Source organism: Cheilinus undulatus, linkage group 21 (assembly GCF_018320785.1).
Source record: "Cheilinus undulatus linkage group 21, ASM1832078v1, whole genome shotgun sequence".
NCBI lineage: Eukaryota > Metazoa > Chordata > Actinopteri > Labriformes > Labridae > Cheilinus > Cheilinus undulatus.
The window spans coordinates 4,247,567-4,263,969 of NC_054885.1; the positions used below are offsets into that span (position 1 = coordinate 4,247,567).

The 16,403-nt window shown below is 38.4% G+C and overlaps 1 protein-coding gene across 1 annotated transcript; it reads right to left on the reverse strand.

Annotated features, from left to right (window-relative positions):
• Window positions 1-13: 13 nt before the first annotated feature.
• On the reverse strand, window positions 14-4,722 carry LOC121529189 (zinc finger protein Gfi-1b-like). The gene is made up of 6 exons (XM_041816928.1): window positions 4,704-4,722; window positions 3,454-3,744; window positions 3,079-3,263; window positions 1,795-1,944; window positions 1,553-1,718; window positions 14-207 (listed from the first exon to the last, which is right to left on the reverse strand). Exons 2-6 carry the CDS (start codon window positions 3,710-3,712, stop codon window positions 14-16), a joined length of 954 nt encoding a protein of 317 aa, XP_041672862.1. The 5' UTR covers window positions 3,713-3,744; window positions 4,704-4,722.
• Window positions 4,723-16,403: the final 11,681 nt, after the last annotated feature.

A 16,403-nucleotide genomic window follows, 5' to 3' on the forward strand; every position in this document is an offset into this window, starting at 1 on the left:
TAGCATCCTTGCTTCAGTTTTGGCTGTAAACGCCATATCCACACTGCGTCTCTTGGTGGCGCTGCAGGTCGATCTTGCGCTGGAAGCTGAGCTGACAGTGAGGACAGCTGAATGGACGGTAGCTGTTGTGCTTCCGGCTGTGGGTGATGAGGTTGGAGCTCTGGCTGAATCCTTTACCACACACCTTACACACGTGTGGTTTCTCACCTGAGGGAGAAGCAGAGGGAGAAAGTGGGTCAGGAATGAGCAGTAACCCCCAGGTGGGACATGAAGCTGAAGATGAAGGATCAGAAACTGCAGTTCAAAGAGTGGCCACTAGGGGCTGGCTTCAAAAATGAGTCAATACCTAATAGGTGCCATGCTAAAATGTCATGGCATGTTTTTTAAAACTTGCATAGTTATGCAATATATATATATATATATAGATAGATAGATAATGTAAGCCAGCTAGCTAGTTAGTTAGTTAGTTAGTTAGATAGATAAGATAGACAGACAGACAGACAGACAGACAGACAGATAGATAGATAGATAGATAGATAGATAGATAGATAGATAGATAATGTAAGCCAGCTAGCTAGTTAGTTAGTTAGTTAGTTAGTTATTTAGTTAGTTAGTTAGTTAGTTAGTTAGATAGATAGATAGATAATGTAAGCCAGCTAGCTAGTTAGTTAGTTAGTTAGTTAGTTATTTAGTTAGTTAGTTAGTTAGTTAGTTAGCTAGCTAGCTGGCTGGATGGATGGACGGACGGACGGACAGACAGACAGACAGACAGACAGACAGACAGACAGACAGACAGACAGATAGATAGATAGATAGATAGTAATTTAATGTGCGCCAGCTAGCTAGTTTTTTAGTTAGTAAGTTAATTTAATTTAATGTAAACCAGCTTGCTAATAAGTAGGTAAGTCAGTCAGTAATCAAGTAAGTAGGTCTGTTAGTTTGTAAGTTAGTTAGTTAGTTGAAGGTAAGCTAGTCAATTAGTTAGTCAATTAGTTAGTTGTTAATTGCTTAGTCAGTTCACTGACTAACTTCTAGCTATCTTGTTAGTTAGTTAGTTAGCTAGCTAGCTAGCTTGCTGGTTTGTTAGCAAGTTAGTCAGCCTGTTATTTAGTTAGCTAGCTAGCTAGTTGGTTAGTTGGCTAGTTAGTTTTTAAGCTAGTCAGTTATTTCATTGCAATTGAAAATCCAACACTTGTGACTTGCATTTTTTTACTCCTCCTGTATGTGAGCATCTATCAAATGCTTCTGTGATCATAACTACAGTCAGTTTTATTGAAAAATGTTTGTGCAGCGATCTTAAAAACTTGGAATAATCTCATTTAAATAAGGCATACTGACCACAGGTTTAAAACTGTGTTAAAACAAAACCAATGTGGGGGTCAGATGTGGGGTCAAGATAAAACCCAAGGCTTCTGAAAGTCCTTTTGTATTTTTTACATGATTCGATCATTGTGACTACACATGTCCCTTCTTTATTCATGCCGTTTATGGTCAGGGTACAATAAGAGTCAGTGATAACTGGTGCGGTCTACTTCCTGGTGTATTCACTCACCTGTGTGTATGAAGGTATGTTTTTTCATGTCTGATTTCTGATGAAATCTTTTCCCACAGTACTGACAAGGGTACGGTCTGGTGTCTGAGTGGATCAGGAGGTGTGTGGACAGCGTGGACGAGCGTTTGAACACTTTCCCGCACACTTTGCAGCCAAAGCTTCGATCCTGGATAAATAGGTACATTATTAATGCACACAGTTTAAGATCTGCACAGTTTAAACATCATCTCAGTGTAGTTTACCTTAGCTCTGGTGTAGCTGCCTATTGTTCTGAATCCAAAGGGCAGATGAGGAACATCTGTGGCTGTGGGAGATCCTATTAGTGGGATGGACAGGCTGCTGTAACTGTTCGTCTCCAGGCCGCCTCCTGATTTCAGCAACTCTGAAGAAGACTGAAAGAGACCACAGTGGTGCAACATTGTGGTTATTTTAGACTTTTTTGCAGTTCCTTTTTTACTTGCATTGCTTCTGAATGTGCTACACGATGTATGGAGTGCAGAGTCCTCAATTCATAACAAGAAGTAAACCGTAGTGGTGGGTGGAGGGCTGCAATGTGTCTGGTCTGCACTTCACCTGGACATGCTTTATGAACGTAACAGGGGTTGGGGATCAAACTTTGCCGACTGAGCTTGCAGCCAATGCAGAGAAAAAGCGTGGTCCATCTCAAGTAAGCAGTACAAAGCATAAATCGAGTGTCAGGCAGGCCACGGAATCAAGCACTGCTATAATTGAGATCAGCCCTTATCGGCTGACAGCCAGCTGATGGCCTGCATCTTTCCTGGCTATGCTCAGCCCCTCTCTCTGCAAGCTACTCTTGCAACCCTCCTCCACCCCAGCTCCTCCTTCATAGTGCTTCTGACTCAATCAGGGTCATTTCTGTTGTTGCTGATGCCTGCTCTGCTCTTGTCTTTTTTAACTGCTTTTCTCCCTGCCTCAGGCTTCCCTTATAGGCATAGGAGAAGCAGGAACCTGTGCTGTTCCTGCTTTTCACATAGGCTCATGGAAGGGCAGGGGAATCCCAGAACAGCACCACTGCCAGGTTTCAGTTTCTGATGAACAGAGTCCCCAATTCAATGTGATAAGTAAGCCCCAGAGGTGGGCAAATCTGAGCAGCATGTCTGGTTTACAGTGGACCAGGAAATGCTTTATGCAGCCACAATGTAAGAGGAGGTGGTCTATAACAAGTAAGCAGCATAAAGCATGATACAGCAACAGAGCGGCAGTTTCTAAGGGGAGTACCCACTTCCTTCTGTCTGGTAACATACGTCAATAAACATGGCAGCCACTGTGACAAGAAGTGGACTAAAAAAAAACTATAAAAATCAAGAATTTCTTGAAAACTTTTGTTAATATTTGAGGTCATGTAAGTACTCAGCTAACAGAGTGGTCATTTGGCATTAAACTTCGACATACTGTAGCTTTAATGAGAAATTACAGACACGATCCCAGACAATACTTGTTGTTAGACTCTGTCTCATGCCAGTAACTCTATCAGTTTGTACAGTTACAGTCCAGAGCTCTCTTACCTTCTCACAGAGCAGACAATCGCTGACGGGGGATTTAAGGTCAGTGTGCGACATGTGGTTGAGCAGCATGAAGACCAGTCGCTCCAGTTCTCTTTCTCTTTCAGATGCCTCGTGTCTGTCTGAGGACCAGGACGAGGCCTTTAGAGAAGTTTCTCTGCTCTTCAGGGGAGAGATGATGGAAATATCTGTACATTTAACAAAAGGTTGATTTCTGGTCATTATTAAGAATTTTGGGGCCTTGAAACCTTTATTTCTTCACAGGACCAACAACATATTTTGCAAATGAGTCCTATTCTTCAGCACAAGCCTTCCTCACAGTTCTGTAACAGTGCAACAAAAGCAAGACATTTTTCTGCCTGAGGCAGATTTAGGTACCTGTAGGCCATGGATCTTCTGTCTGCGAACCAAGCGAGCGGACTGCCATACCATCCCACGGTGAACATGCTTCACCCAGAAACTCTTTGCCCCCTAATATAGGCGACAAACGCTGCCCTGCGTGGTCACCGTTCCTATTTTCTTGTCCCATTTCAGGCTGCTTGGAAGCTCTCTGGAGCTGAACGTTTTCTCTACAGGAGACTTTAGACGAGCTGAGAAGATGAGCCCTCTTACTCCGGACGAGGAAAGACCGAGGCATGATGCAGGACGGTGACTTCACTGTACAAAGTCCTGCAGGAGTGTTAGAAGTCAGCTCCTCTATGCCACTTTTAGAGCCTCACATGTCACACACCTGTCATTGCATGTTCAGTTATAATGCCAAAGCTTGAGGTTTTCCTCCACAAATACAGAACAGCACCTGCACGTAACTTTCACTGAGGATAACCCCACTGTGGTGTCATCAGACGTCTTTCAAATTCACGCTGTGGTTAACTTTTGTGCTAAAATTTAAACTGCTTAGATGTAAAAACAAACTGCCAATTTTTTATAATGTAGAAAAAATACTTCCAAACTATCAAAAGAAGCCAATAAAGTCGAGTCAAACTTTATTTATAAAACTTATTTCATGCAGGACAACACAATGTGCTGCACATTATGTCCATCAATTAATCAGTCTGTTCATGATAAATACACTCAACCATCACAGCAGGGTTAGGTAACACTCTTTATCTGATTTGCAAACATTTATTAATCAGGGATGCTCGATGCAATCAGTCTAATATTAGAATCAGCAGATCGTACATTTGCAAGGTGTTGCGCTTTTGTATTTAGAGCAAGATATTTTGCTGTTGAAGCTGCATTAAAGTTTTAACAATATCACATCATGGTACAAACAAGAAAGCAAAACCAGAGAGAGAACCTCAAGTAACTTTCCCTCCAGACTTTGTCTCACTTTTTACTGCTAAATATTTAAGATCTGTACATGCCTTTATAATAAACACATAAATCTTTAAAATGTATCTAATCCTTTACTAAAATGGCAATAAAAGCAAGACAAACATATTCAAACACATGAAAGACTCCTTTCTGAGTTATTCTCTAAGTTAATATCATAGATTTGCACATTCAAAATTACAATTTGCCCACTAATTATATAAACAATGTATTAAATCAGTTATAAAAAGTGAAATAATGCCTATAAATTGAATTAAACTGTGATGTTCTAACAGTTAGACTCCAGTAGATCTTACCTCTGCGTGGTGCAGCTGAATGTTGAGTCTGTTTTGTGTCTTTGTCACCAGTTACGTCCTCTTTTCTCTCTCTCACACCCCTCTGCTGAAGACATGACTCAAAGAGATTTGATCTGATTTTGAAAAAGCTGCAGTTGATTTCAAAACAGAAGGTATCAGAAAGAAAAAACACAGCACCAAAAAACAGCCAAATAAAAAAAATTGTTTCAGAATGTTTGAAGCTTTAAAAGCAGATTCTCCTACAAAATAACAGCCGACTCCAGACCTTTAAGTTTCGACACTCAAAGTTTGAGACCGACTCTGAATAAAAGACATCTGATGTCAAATTTAATATGAGCCCTGCACATTATATAATTAATATGCAGGTGACTGTACTGGATTTTACCTCTACAGTGACTGTGCACGTGGGTGGACCTTGGGTGACAGTCAGCACTCTTGGGAAAGTTTGAATATCTCATCTTTCTCATGTGAACATGTGGACCTTTACCATTGAGATGCCCATTGTGTTAGTGTGAGACTGTGTGGTTTAACATACCTACACACAGCTCCAAGTGTGAGAATTCAAACAGAGGGAGTCAAGCCTGATAATCACATTGAGACAGGGTAGGAGGTAGAATGAAGTCTATTAATGAAGGTGAAACTGAGCAGATCATTTCCTTGATTCATGATTTACATCATATTGACTTACCGCATTTTAATTGAGATTGGTAGGAGCTGGAGGAAGAATTTCAATTTAATCTGTTAAATATTTTCAGGCCAGTACAGTGTAAATAATACTAAAGGGTCAAAAGGCTTACATTTCCAGAACCCTCTCTTTTTATTTATGTTGTGTAAATAATAATAATAATAATAAAGAAAAGTTCATGCATCTGTCATGGAAGTGAGCACTCATTCAGTGAGAGCTGTCCCGGGACAAAACTGGTCCCGAGCTAAAGTCCTCCCTAGAAAAGGTTTCTTAAAACTCTTCAGGTTCATCTTGCTGATTTTTTGTCCTTTTTGGCCACCGTACATTGCTAATAAAGATTGATTAATATAAATTTCCTAACGTCCTCTTTGCATCATGATTTACTAATTGAAAAGCTCTTTATCAATAAAAAAGTAGAAAAAGTACCTCTAAAATTCTCAGTTTTGCTCTGGTGGGTCAGGACCCAAACCTGGGTTTCAAATCTGAGCCAGGAAAAAAAATGTGCCAAAAATCTATGATGTGCAAAATCTGTAAATGGACATGCAATACATCCATGTGTTTTGCTGTGATAACAAGTACATTTTGGTCTTTTTTTTTCTCAAGATATCAATTTATTTATCTCCTTTTCCTAGATAACAAAACTTTTTTCCTAAGGTAATTATAAAATCTTTGATAAATTGCCAAACTTCCATGCTGCACTGGGAGAAATAGTGTAAATCCAAACATATGCATGTATGTCCCTCTGTAATGATGTGCTTTTGCATTTTTGTCCCAGCCTTTTGTTCAGCAGGGGTGTCAATCTCAATCACAGCAGGGGCCAGATTCACCTTTTCACCAGACAGTGTCACCCTTTTAACCACAAACCAACAAACCTCATTTCACCAGTAATAAAATATGAAAAAAACTTAGCACTGATAAATGAATTTGACATTTAAAAAGTTAAAAAGGTAAGTTTAAAGGCTCACAATTTGAGAAAAGTAAATTTGTTAGTTTAAAGAGTTCAAAACATGAAATTGAAATTGAAAAATAGTGTTTTTAAAAGTAAAATATATCAAAAAGAAAGTCAAAATCATGAGTTTAAAAGGTCAAAAATATGAAATAAAATTTATAATCATGAAATTAAAAGTCAAAATATGATTCGAATTTTAAATTGTGAGTCTGAAAGGTCAAACTATGTGGTTATGAAGTCAAAGTCTGAAGTTGAAAATATTAGGTAAAATACAAAATAGTTGGTTAAGAAGGTCAAAATATGACTTAAAAATTAGAATTATGAATCCTAAAGCTCAAAATATTATATGAGAAGTCGAAATTTTGAATTAAAATGCTCGAATTATGAAATAAAAAGTCAAATTCTAAGTTTGAGTCCTAACTGTGAGATGCAAAATTGAAAATGTGTGAAATTAAAGCAAAAATTGATTTCCTTTTCCCACATTTTTGACTCATCTCAATATTTTTACTCCTTACTTACAGATTTTATGAATTAACAAGGATATCTTAAATCATCAAGGATGATAGGCCGGTTATAACAGAAATATGAGATAATCTTGTGGGCCGGATTTAAAGAGACTGCAGTGAAAACAAAGCTTTTCAGACGGATGTTAAAATGAGGGTTTTTCAGGATGCCAGTGTGACAAACATGAGGAGTTTTTTGAGCTGTAAACCATGTAAAGCTACTATGTGGGTATCAGAGAGATGGTGTAAAGCCTTGAAAAAAAGGCATAATACCCCCACTTTAAAGACCCAACTCACAAAAAAGGGCACATTTTAGATTTGGTTTTATCACGTGACCTATCTGTGTGTGTGTTAATGAAATCTGCAAATCAGCACGTATCTTTGACCATCTGCCTGTGCTTTTCACTGTTTCAATCCCTTATTCAAGGTCTATAACCGGTGCTTCTACGCGCCGTCTGCGCTCAATTAACCCTCAGACTGCGTCACAGTTTTCAGCCATGTATGATGACTCTGTCATTTTTGGTGATACATCTAACACTTTGGGTGATAATCACACTTTCAACACTGAAGAGCTGTTAAACAATTTTAATTCTACATGTGCAGATATCCTTGATTCTGTTGCACCTTCTAGAATAAGATGCACTAAAGCACTTTCTGAACCGTGGCTAAACGACTCCACACGTGATCTCAGGCACTCATGCCGGCGCGCTGAGAGAAAGTGGAAAAAAGATAAGCTCCATGTTTCTAAACAAGCTCTTCGTGACAGCCTGTCCATCTACCACAGTGCTGTAAAGGCTGCTAAAATGGAATATTTTTCCAATCTTGTCTCTTGTAATAGTCAGAAGTCAGGTTCTTTTTAGCATTTTTAACTCCCTGGTAAATCCCTGTGATAACTCTCCAGTAGTAACTTCGCTCACCCTCACTGAGAGTTTTCTCAAATATTTCCCTGAAAAAATCTCTGCTCTTAGACCCTCTGCTTTCTCCTCTGCTGGCCCAAGCTCCAATCTCACTGTTCCTCCTTTGTATGCTGTTTTGGATCAGTTTGAGCCTGTATCCCTCCCCTCATTGGCCACTGTAGTTAAGCATCTGCGGCCTACGAACTGTCCCTCAGACAGCATACCCTCTTTTTAAAGAGGTATTCAGTACGGTGGGCCCTGTTATTCTCTCATTTATTAATTCCTGCCTCAGCACTGGATGTGTTCCAGCTGTTGTGCAGCCTCTGATCAAAAAGAAAAATCTGGACTCCTCTGTGCTGTCCAACTTTATAGAGAAAGTGGTTTTTATTCAGCTTCAGTCTTTCTTGGTGTCAAATGATATCTACGAGAAATTCCAATCTGGCTTTAAACCATAGCACTGAAACAGCATTATTACGTGTTTTTAATAATCTGCTGGTAACTGCTGACTCAGGAAACCCCACCATGCTGGTGCATCTTGACTTATCAGCTGCTTTTGACACTGTTGATCATGGGATCCTCTTGGCAAGACTGGAGCAGTGGATGGGCATTACAGGCTTTGCTCTCTCATGGTTCCAGTCCTACCTCTCTGATCGGAGTTTCTCTGTGCAGCTAGGTGAATTCACCTCATCCTCAGCTCCTCTTACCTCTGGGGTCCCCCAAGGCTCCATCCTCAGGCCGATTCTCTTCCTGCTTTATATGCTACCATTGGGGTCAATTTTTTAAAAATATAATATTTCTTTTCACTGTTATGCTGATGATGTTCAGATTTACCTGCCTTTTACTTCAAAATCCAACGATTCTTTAAGAACACTGCTTGACTGCCTAAATGATGTTAAGTCCTGGATGGCCGCAAACTTTTTGCACTTAAATGAAAACAAAATAGAAATCCTAATGTTTGGATGTGGTCCAGCAGATTTTCCAGCTGGTTTTCTGGGCCCCCTTACACCAAACATCCGATCATCTGTTAAGAATCTTGGGGCCAGATCTACTAAGATCCCAATTTGCGTGTACTAATTTGCGTGTGCAATCTAGAACTTTGCGTTTGGGGTTGGACCGTGGTTTGCGGGTGATTTACTAAGAGTGAATGTGCTAATGACAAGAGGTGCAAATGTGTTGGAGACATGCCCATTTAAATGAGGGATTTGTGTGTTTCATGGTTTGCAGCATGAGAGCCGAACGCGCAAAATGAAATGAGCCATTAAAGTAACAAGCTGTACATGTAAACTAAGGCAAAAAACAGGAAAATTAAATAAATAAGCAGCAGTTACAACTGGAGACGGTAAAGAGTATCCCGGCTGTGCCTCTGGACGTGGATGCTGAGTGTGTGTCAGTGAAAAGAAAAAGAGTTTTCCTTGTTGGATTATGTTCCCTGGAATTGGGAGAGATCGTCTTTTTTGTTGTTTGTTTTTTTTTTCCTGGTATAGCAGCGATTAGCACTAGGTCTTATATCTTTGTTTTTTGGGTTTTTTTCGCTGTGTGGATTTATTGTGTTTTTTGGAGGAGATTGGTGGATAATATACTTTTATGTCACAGACCTTTTAAAAAGACTTAAAAGACACTTAAAAGTGCTCAGATAAGGACTTGGTTGCTGTTTTTTGTTAGATTTGGACTTTTAGTTTATTATGAAATTATAAAGACTGAGATAAAATCTTTAATTTTGTTGTGACCTACTTTTCATTTGAGTTTAGCACACAGGAGCTAACGCTCTGGGGAGGTGTTAATTAAATGGGAAGCGCTTTAAAGTTGCTTGAGAGATTTATTGGTTATATTTGTTCAGAATTGTTGTTTATTGCATTTTGAAATATTCTTTACTTTAAAAGGTTTTCTATTTTCCTTAAATATCCCCCCTTGTGTGTGTTTAACGCCAGCTTGAGAAAAGTTAAGTGTTAGAACTTTACACAGAACATCAGAAAAACAGGATTGGGAGATCCCAGTTGTCACTACAGATATTGTGTGACTCCTTCTCGTGACTGGCTCCAAATCCGCTCTGAGTTCCTCCAACAGCTCCAAAATGGCAAGGCTGGATAGGCAATGTTTTAATGACTTTTTACTCATTTATTCCAAAAATATTCACACAAGGGTGAAAAATGCGTTCTCTGCGTCTTCTTTCATCGTTTCGATGTCTCCGTCTTGCCACAATAACCACAGCCATGTGTGCGCAATTACGCACACAAACTGTTTGCACCTCCCTTCAAGATGTTTTAAATATAGACGCAGTTTCTATGAGCAAAATTGCTTTCAGGTTTGATAAATCTCTTTGCGTGCGCTAAAATAATATTAGCATAACATTTTCTCCTCCCAGCACACGCACAGTTGCGTGTAAACGCCCCATATTGCATATTCATTGCAGCGAACATACTAACTGGACGCAGCCGCGCTATTTTGCACCTTTGAAAGACGCAACCCTTGGCGCTCACTGTTAATAAATCAGTTTGTACAATTTTTTGCATGTGCGATGAGTTTGCACACGTTTTTATACACGCAAACCTTTAGTAGATCTAGCCCATAGTGTAATATTTGATGACAGGCTGAAATTTGGTTGCCAGGTTAGCTCAGTCGTTAAAAACTATTTTGACCATTTGAGGATTTTATCAAAAGTAAAGGGATACCTGCCATACAGAGATTTTGAGCCTGTAATCCATGCTTTTATTAACACATGACTGGATTACTGTAACTCACTATGTATATTGGCCTGGACCACTCACTCTTGCACCGCCTGCAGCTGGTACAAATCGCGGCTGCCCATCTCCTCACTGGCAAACGCAAGCGTGACCACATATCCCCTGTCCTCGCTTCACTGGCTCCCGGTTGCTTTTAGAATAGATTTAAAAATTTTATTGTTTGTTTTTAAAGCTCTTAATGGCCTAGCCCCCCAGTACCTGACTGAGCTTCTCCATTACCATGTCCCTGTCAGAACACTGAGATCATCTAGTCAGTTGTTGTTGGTCACCCCCAAAACGAGGTACAAAACCAAAGGTGACCGAGCCTTTGTGGCGGCTGCCCCTCGACTCTGGAACAACTTGCCCTGGCATATCATCTCTAAAGAGACACCTCTTCTCCCTGGCTTTTAATCAAGGTTGAGTGGACATCTGGCAAAATCTTAACTAAATTTTTAACCTTTTTTTTTTTTTTTTTTTTTTTTATAGTTGCACTGTGTTTATGTATCTTGGTATTGTATCTGCACTGCTTTTGATCTGTACAGCACTTTGGTCAACCCCGGTTGTTTTAAACGTGCTTTATAAATAAAGTTGGAGTTGAGTTGAGTTAAGTTGACAGAGAGAAGGGGAGGGAATGGATTTTTCTGATTCTTCGGGGGGATTGTGGACAGGTCAGGGGCACATATTTTTTGTCAGAAAAGCCTGAAAAAGTGTATTTTACATAATATGTGACCTTTAAAAATGGAGAGAGTCAATGTTACGGATGTCTGGTGGGAGGGAGATCCAGAGACGGGAAGCAGAATGGCTAAAGACTCAATATTTTGGCTAATCATGGACATATCCAAGCTGGATTTAGAAATAACGCCTCAGCCATCCATTTGGTTTATGAAAGATATCACTTTTTTTTTGCTTTTTTCATAAAAGCAACATTGACTTTAAGTAATCAAACTGGCATTTAAAGGGTTTAAATCCTCAAAATGACTGAATGTTTGGTAGTTTTGAGCACAGCTGAAGTTGTTTAAGAGATTTATGCAAAAAAAAGCAGAAAAAAATATGAATCTGTTAAGTTTTTATAGCAGTTTTTTGTAAGTGGACATTTTTGTCCTTAATGACTTTAAAGCATAGTAAATTCGCTTCATAGTGTTTCCCTGACCTATTAGAGCAATTGAAATTCGAATTAGAGACATTACACTACAATCACTGTAAATACACAAAAAATCTCTGGTGGTATATTTTCGGTGATTACAGCCAAATTTTCGGCAAAGACAACTGACTAAAATCCGTTTCTGTCAGACATCAAAAAGGACTGCAAATACAGATCTGAATCTGACTGCAGATTGAAATCAGATCATCAAGGGCCGCAGAAGAAGTGAAACCATTGCATGCCTCTCTGTAGCAGCGTCTTTGCTCCCAGCAGAGGTAAAGCCAGTGTCTGCAGGCTCAGGTGGAGCTGAGCTCTCCTTGATGTGCATGAAGAGAGGCTTGTCAGAGCTCTGTGGTTGTCGCAGTGAGGGGCGGGCAGGCTTCACTCAGGGCCTGTCAGGGAGAGAAGACGAGAGGAGTGCAGGGGGCTGAGACGGGCGGGTGGGTTCGGTGGGTTTCTGCCTCAGTAGTTAGGGGGGTTTAGGGGCTTCTTGTTCCCCTCCTGGTGGTTTAAACCTGCCTTTCTAGGAACCTGAAACCCAGGAAGGAGGAGGGGAAGAAGGGAGAGCGACTGTATTCAAAAGTTCATTTTGTTTTGCTGTGTTTCTGATGTTCACTGAACACGTGAGGGGGTCTATGAATGGTAGTCATGTGGGAGGAATGTGGTGATGATATACTCATATATTTACTAAAGATAAAAACAATATATTACAAATCCTTTTCAGCCTATATTCAATGGAAAACGTCACAAGGGCAAGATATTAAATGATCAAACTGAGAAACTTTACTGTGTTACAGACAGGACAGTGGGCAGAGAGGCCTGGCAAAGTTGTTGAATGCTCAGAAAGCAGCTGGAACATTTCACATATAACTAGCTTAATTTATAATATTAGACAATCCAATCCAATCCAAAAAAATAATAATACAATACGATACAATACCACCTAACCATACCATACTAGAAGATATGATATGATACAAGATGACATGACACAAAGGACATGATAGGATACAGTATAATGCTATCTGATTTAGAGTTGACTTCGATTCAGTGTAATGGGATACAATACAAATAAGCCCCATTCACCCTGGCCAGAGGGGGCGTGGCCATTCTGTCAATCCAGACGGACCAGAACCTGCAAAGATCAGCTGGTAGGACACTGGATTACTATAAGGATACTATATTATATGATCAGAACGGTATAATAGCGAAGGATAAGAAACAATGCGATATGATACACCACAGAATACAATACTATACTATACCATACAATATGATATCATACAATACTGAAGGATAAGATATGATTTGGTCCCATACAATGATATGATACCATACCTTATGGCTCAAAACCTTTGTATAAGACAAGATAAAGTGTGGTACATCACAATATAATACAATAAGATACGAAACAGAGGGATAAGAAATGATATGAGACAATACCCTACAAACAAGATGATTAAAGAGGATATGAGGCAAAATGAGACGATACAATACAAACACAAATACTGTGATAATGTAAAATACAGTATGGTAAAATACAATATGATATGATACAAAACTGAAGGATACAAAAAGAGATTACACAATAAGATACAATATGATATATTTGTTACAATACTTTCTTTACTATTCTTTACTACACTATACTGTGTTATGCTATGCTAGTCTATGCTCTTCTATACTATACTCTACTATGCTACGCTATGCTATTCTATGCTCTGCAATACTATACTCTACTATGCTATTCTATGCTCTGCTATAATATACTCTACTATGCTACGCTATGCTATTCTATGCTCTGCTATACTATTCTCTACTATGCTTTACTATGCTAGGCTTTGCTATTCTATGCTATACTATGCTATGCAATGCAATGCTATGCTATGCTATGTTATACTTTACTTTAGTATGCTATTCTATACTATACTATACTATACTATACTATACTATACCAGGGGTTCCCAAAACTCTTCAGCCTGTGACCCCCAAAATTACAGTGTCAGAGATTGGGGACCCCCACCTTCCCTTGAGGGGGATCAAGTGCACGACATTGGTTGTGCAAAGCATCATGTATAAAACTTGCATCTTAGGTAGTTTTTATAACCTTTACTCACATTTAAACACAGATATCAGTTGATATCTACGTTTTTATTTTTTAATTGAACTCTTTTTAACAATATTTTTTTTTACAATAATAAATAAAGTGTATGATTTTAACTTATATTAAATTCCCCTTTGCTTTTTGGAAAGCATCACGTGACCCCCCCTTCACTGTCTAGTGACCCCCCTGGGGGTCCTGACTCCCACTTTGGGAACCACTGTACAATATACTATACTATACTATACTATACTATACTATACTATACTATACTCTGCTATACTATACTGTACTATACTATACTATACTATACTATACTATACTATACTATACTACGCTATACTCCACTATGCTATGCTATGCTTTACTGTAGTCTACTATGCTATGCTAAACTATGCTATGCCATGCTCTACTTTGCTATGCTATGCTATTAGTTATAGCTTTACATTGCATATTACTATTAGATATGAAACAATACAATTTGATAGAATCTGATATGATAATTAATTATATAGTATGATAGGTACCCAACTTATATGTAAAATACAACACAATACAATACAATATGTTTTAATTTGATATAATAATGTACAACACTGTTTGTTCCAATACAATATGTTATGATGTACGATACGATGTGATAAATGATATGATATGATATTTGATATCACAGCAATACGATACAATACAATATGATAAATGGTATGAAATGAAAGGATTTAATAAATATTATGAAACACAATAAAATACAATATGATAAACCATATGATATGATACAATATGATCTAATAAAGTACAATACAATATGTTACGATATGGTAAAATATGATATAATACGAAATGATATGGCATTATATGATGCGATACAATATGATATGATAAATAATAATAATAAAAATATCTTGAATTTATATAGCACCTTTCAAGAAACCCAAGGATTTGATATGATAAAAGGTATACGATATGATGTGATATGTCCTTTATATTCTAACACAACTTCTTCTGAGGAGGATTAAATAATTGTGTTTTTCTACAGTTTTCAGCTCTGTATTGTATTTACTTTGTTCTGTGAGATGTCTTTGCTGTTTTGTAGTTTTATGTATGTCATGTCAGTCTATGTGGGACTATGGATGATATACATGGCTCACTAAATGGTGCAGCTATTTCTTTTTTAACCATGTGTGAATGATCATTGCACACTGTCCTACGGTAAATACGGGGGGGGGGGGCCGAAACATAAACCAGAAAAAAGGTGATTTGCTTTGCGAACCTCTGCTGTGCATGGAGCTAAATGGATAAGCTTATAGTTACTATAAGGACTATGCTATAGAGCAGTGTTACTCAACCAGAGCCAAATAATTGAAAATACTTTTGCAAGAGCCACAATCTAAGAGGTAAAAAGTGGCAAAAACAGCTTGCAGTAGCAATAAAAAGAGGTTAAAGATGTCAAGTAGCAGAAATTTGTGAGAAGTGACAAAAAATTGAGGGGAAAGTGACTTAAATGGGCAAAAAGCAGTCAAGAGTGGCAAAAATTTGGCAAAAAAGAGGAAACAAGTGGTATGTAATGCAAAGGGTAGTTTAAATGGGCAAAAAGTGGCAAAAAATGTGAAAAAGGGCAAAATGGCAAAAAGAAGAGGTAAAAATTGGGAAAAAAGAAAAAAAGTGGTATTTAATGGCAAAAGGTCACTTAAATGGACAAAAAGTGGCAAAAAATGGGATTAAAGTGGCAAAAAGACATCGCAAAAATGAACAAAAAAATTGGGAAAAAGGGATATTTAATGTTAAAAGGTAGCTTAAATAAGCAGAAAGGTGAAAAAGGGCAAAAATGGGATGAAAGTGGAAAAAATGGGGGAAAAGAAGCAACAAGAAGTTGCAAAATGGTCCAAAAAATTTGAAAAAGGGGTATTTAATGGCATTATAACTGAATAAGAGGGAAAGGCAGATGTTTAAGGACATTTGCAAACCAAAATATCCAAAATATATTAATGTTGAAAATGTTTAAAGATTAGACTGAAATGTTTGAAATGTTGTTAAATGTTTTTTTTCAATTTGAATCCTTTTTGTGGGTGGGGGTCCACTGAATTGAATAGGTCCTTAGGGGAGGCTCACTCTCACACTTTGAAAACCCCTTGTCTAGATAATAAAATGTTGCTCCAAACCTGTACATACCACTTTATAATAATGGTTCCTTCACAGATGTGTAAGTGACCCCTGCCATGGGAACTAATACACCCAGAGAAGAACCAGAGAAGTGGCCCCCTCTGTTTACATCTTTATGCACTAAATATGCCAGTCATGCCACTAACATAACTGTTTTCGCGGGTATGTCCTTACATCACTTAGTTAGATGAGCCGTGTCACAGCCTCAGCTCTTTCGTGCTTATCTGTGCATCTTTGTGGCCGCTCCTTTCTGTGGTTTCATAAAGGATTTGACAAAAGACGTGTCATGCCACTTTCTCACAGCCATCAACTTCTCTTTCTTTCTGTCACCACTTTGCCCCCACCCACCCATTTTTCACTCCTTACATCTTTTTCAGCTTTCTCCCACTTTGATTAACAAAAGAGCAGAGGTTAAAGACAGGGCACAGGTTTTTATTTTGTTAGAAAGGTGAAGGGAATGGAAACCAAAAGGTCTGAAAACTACGTCAAAACCCAGCAAATAAAGGCATGATAAGGAGGAGAAGCTTTTGCAGGTATAAAGACAA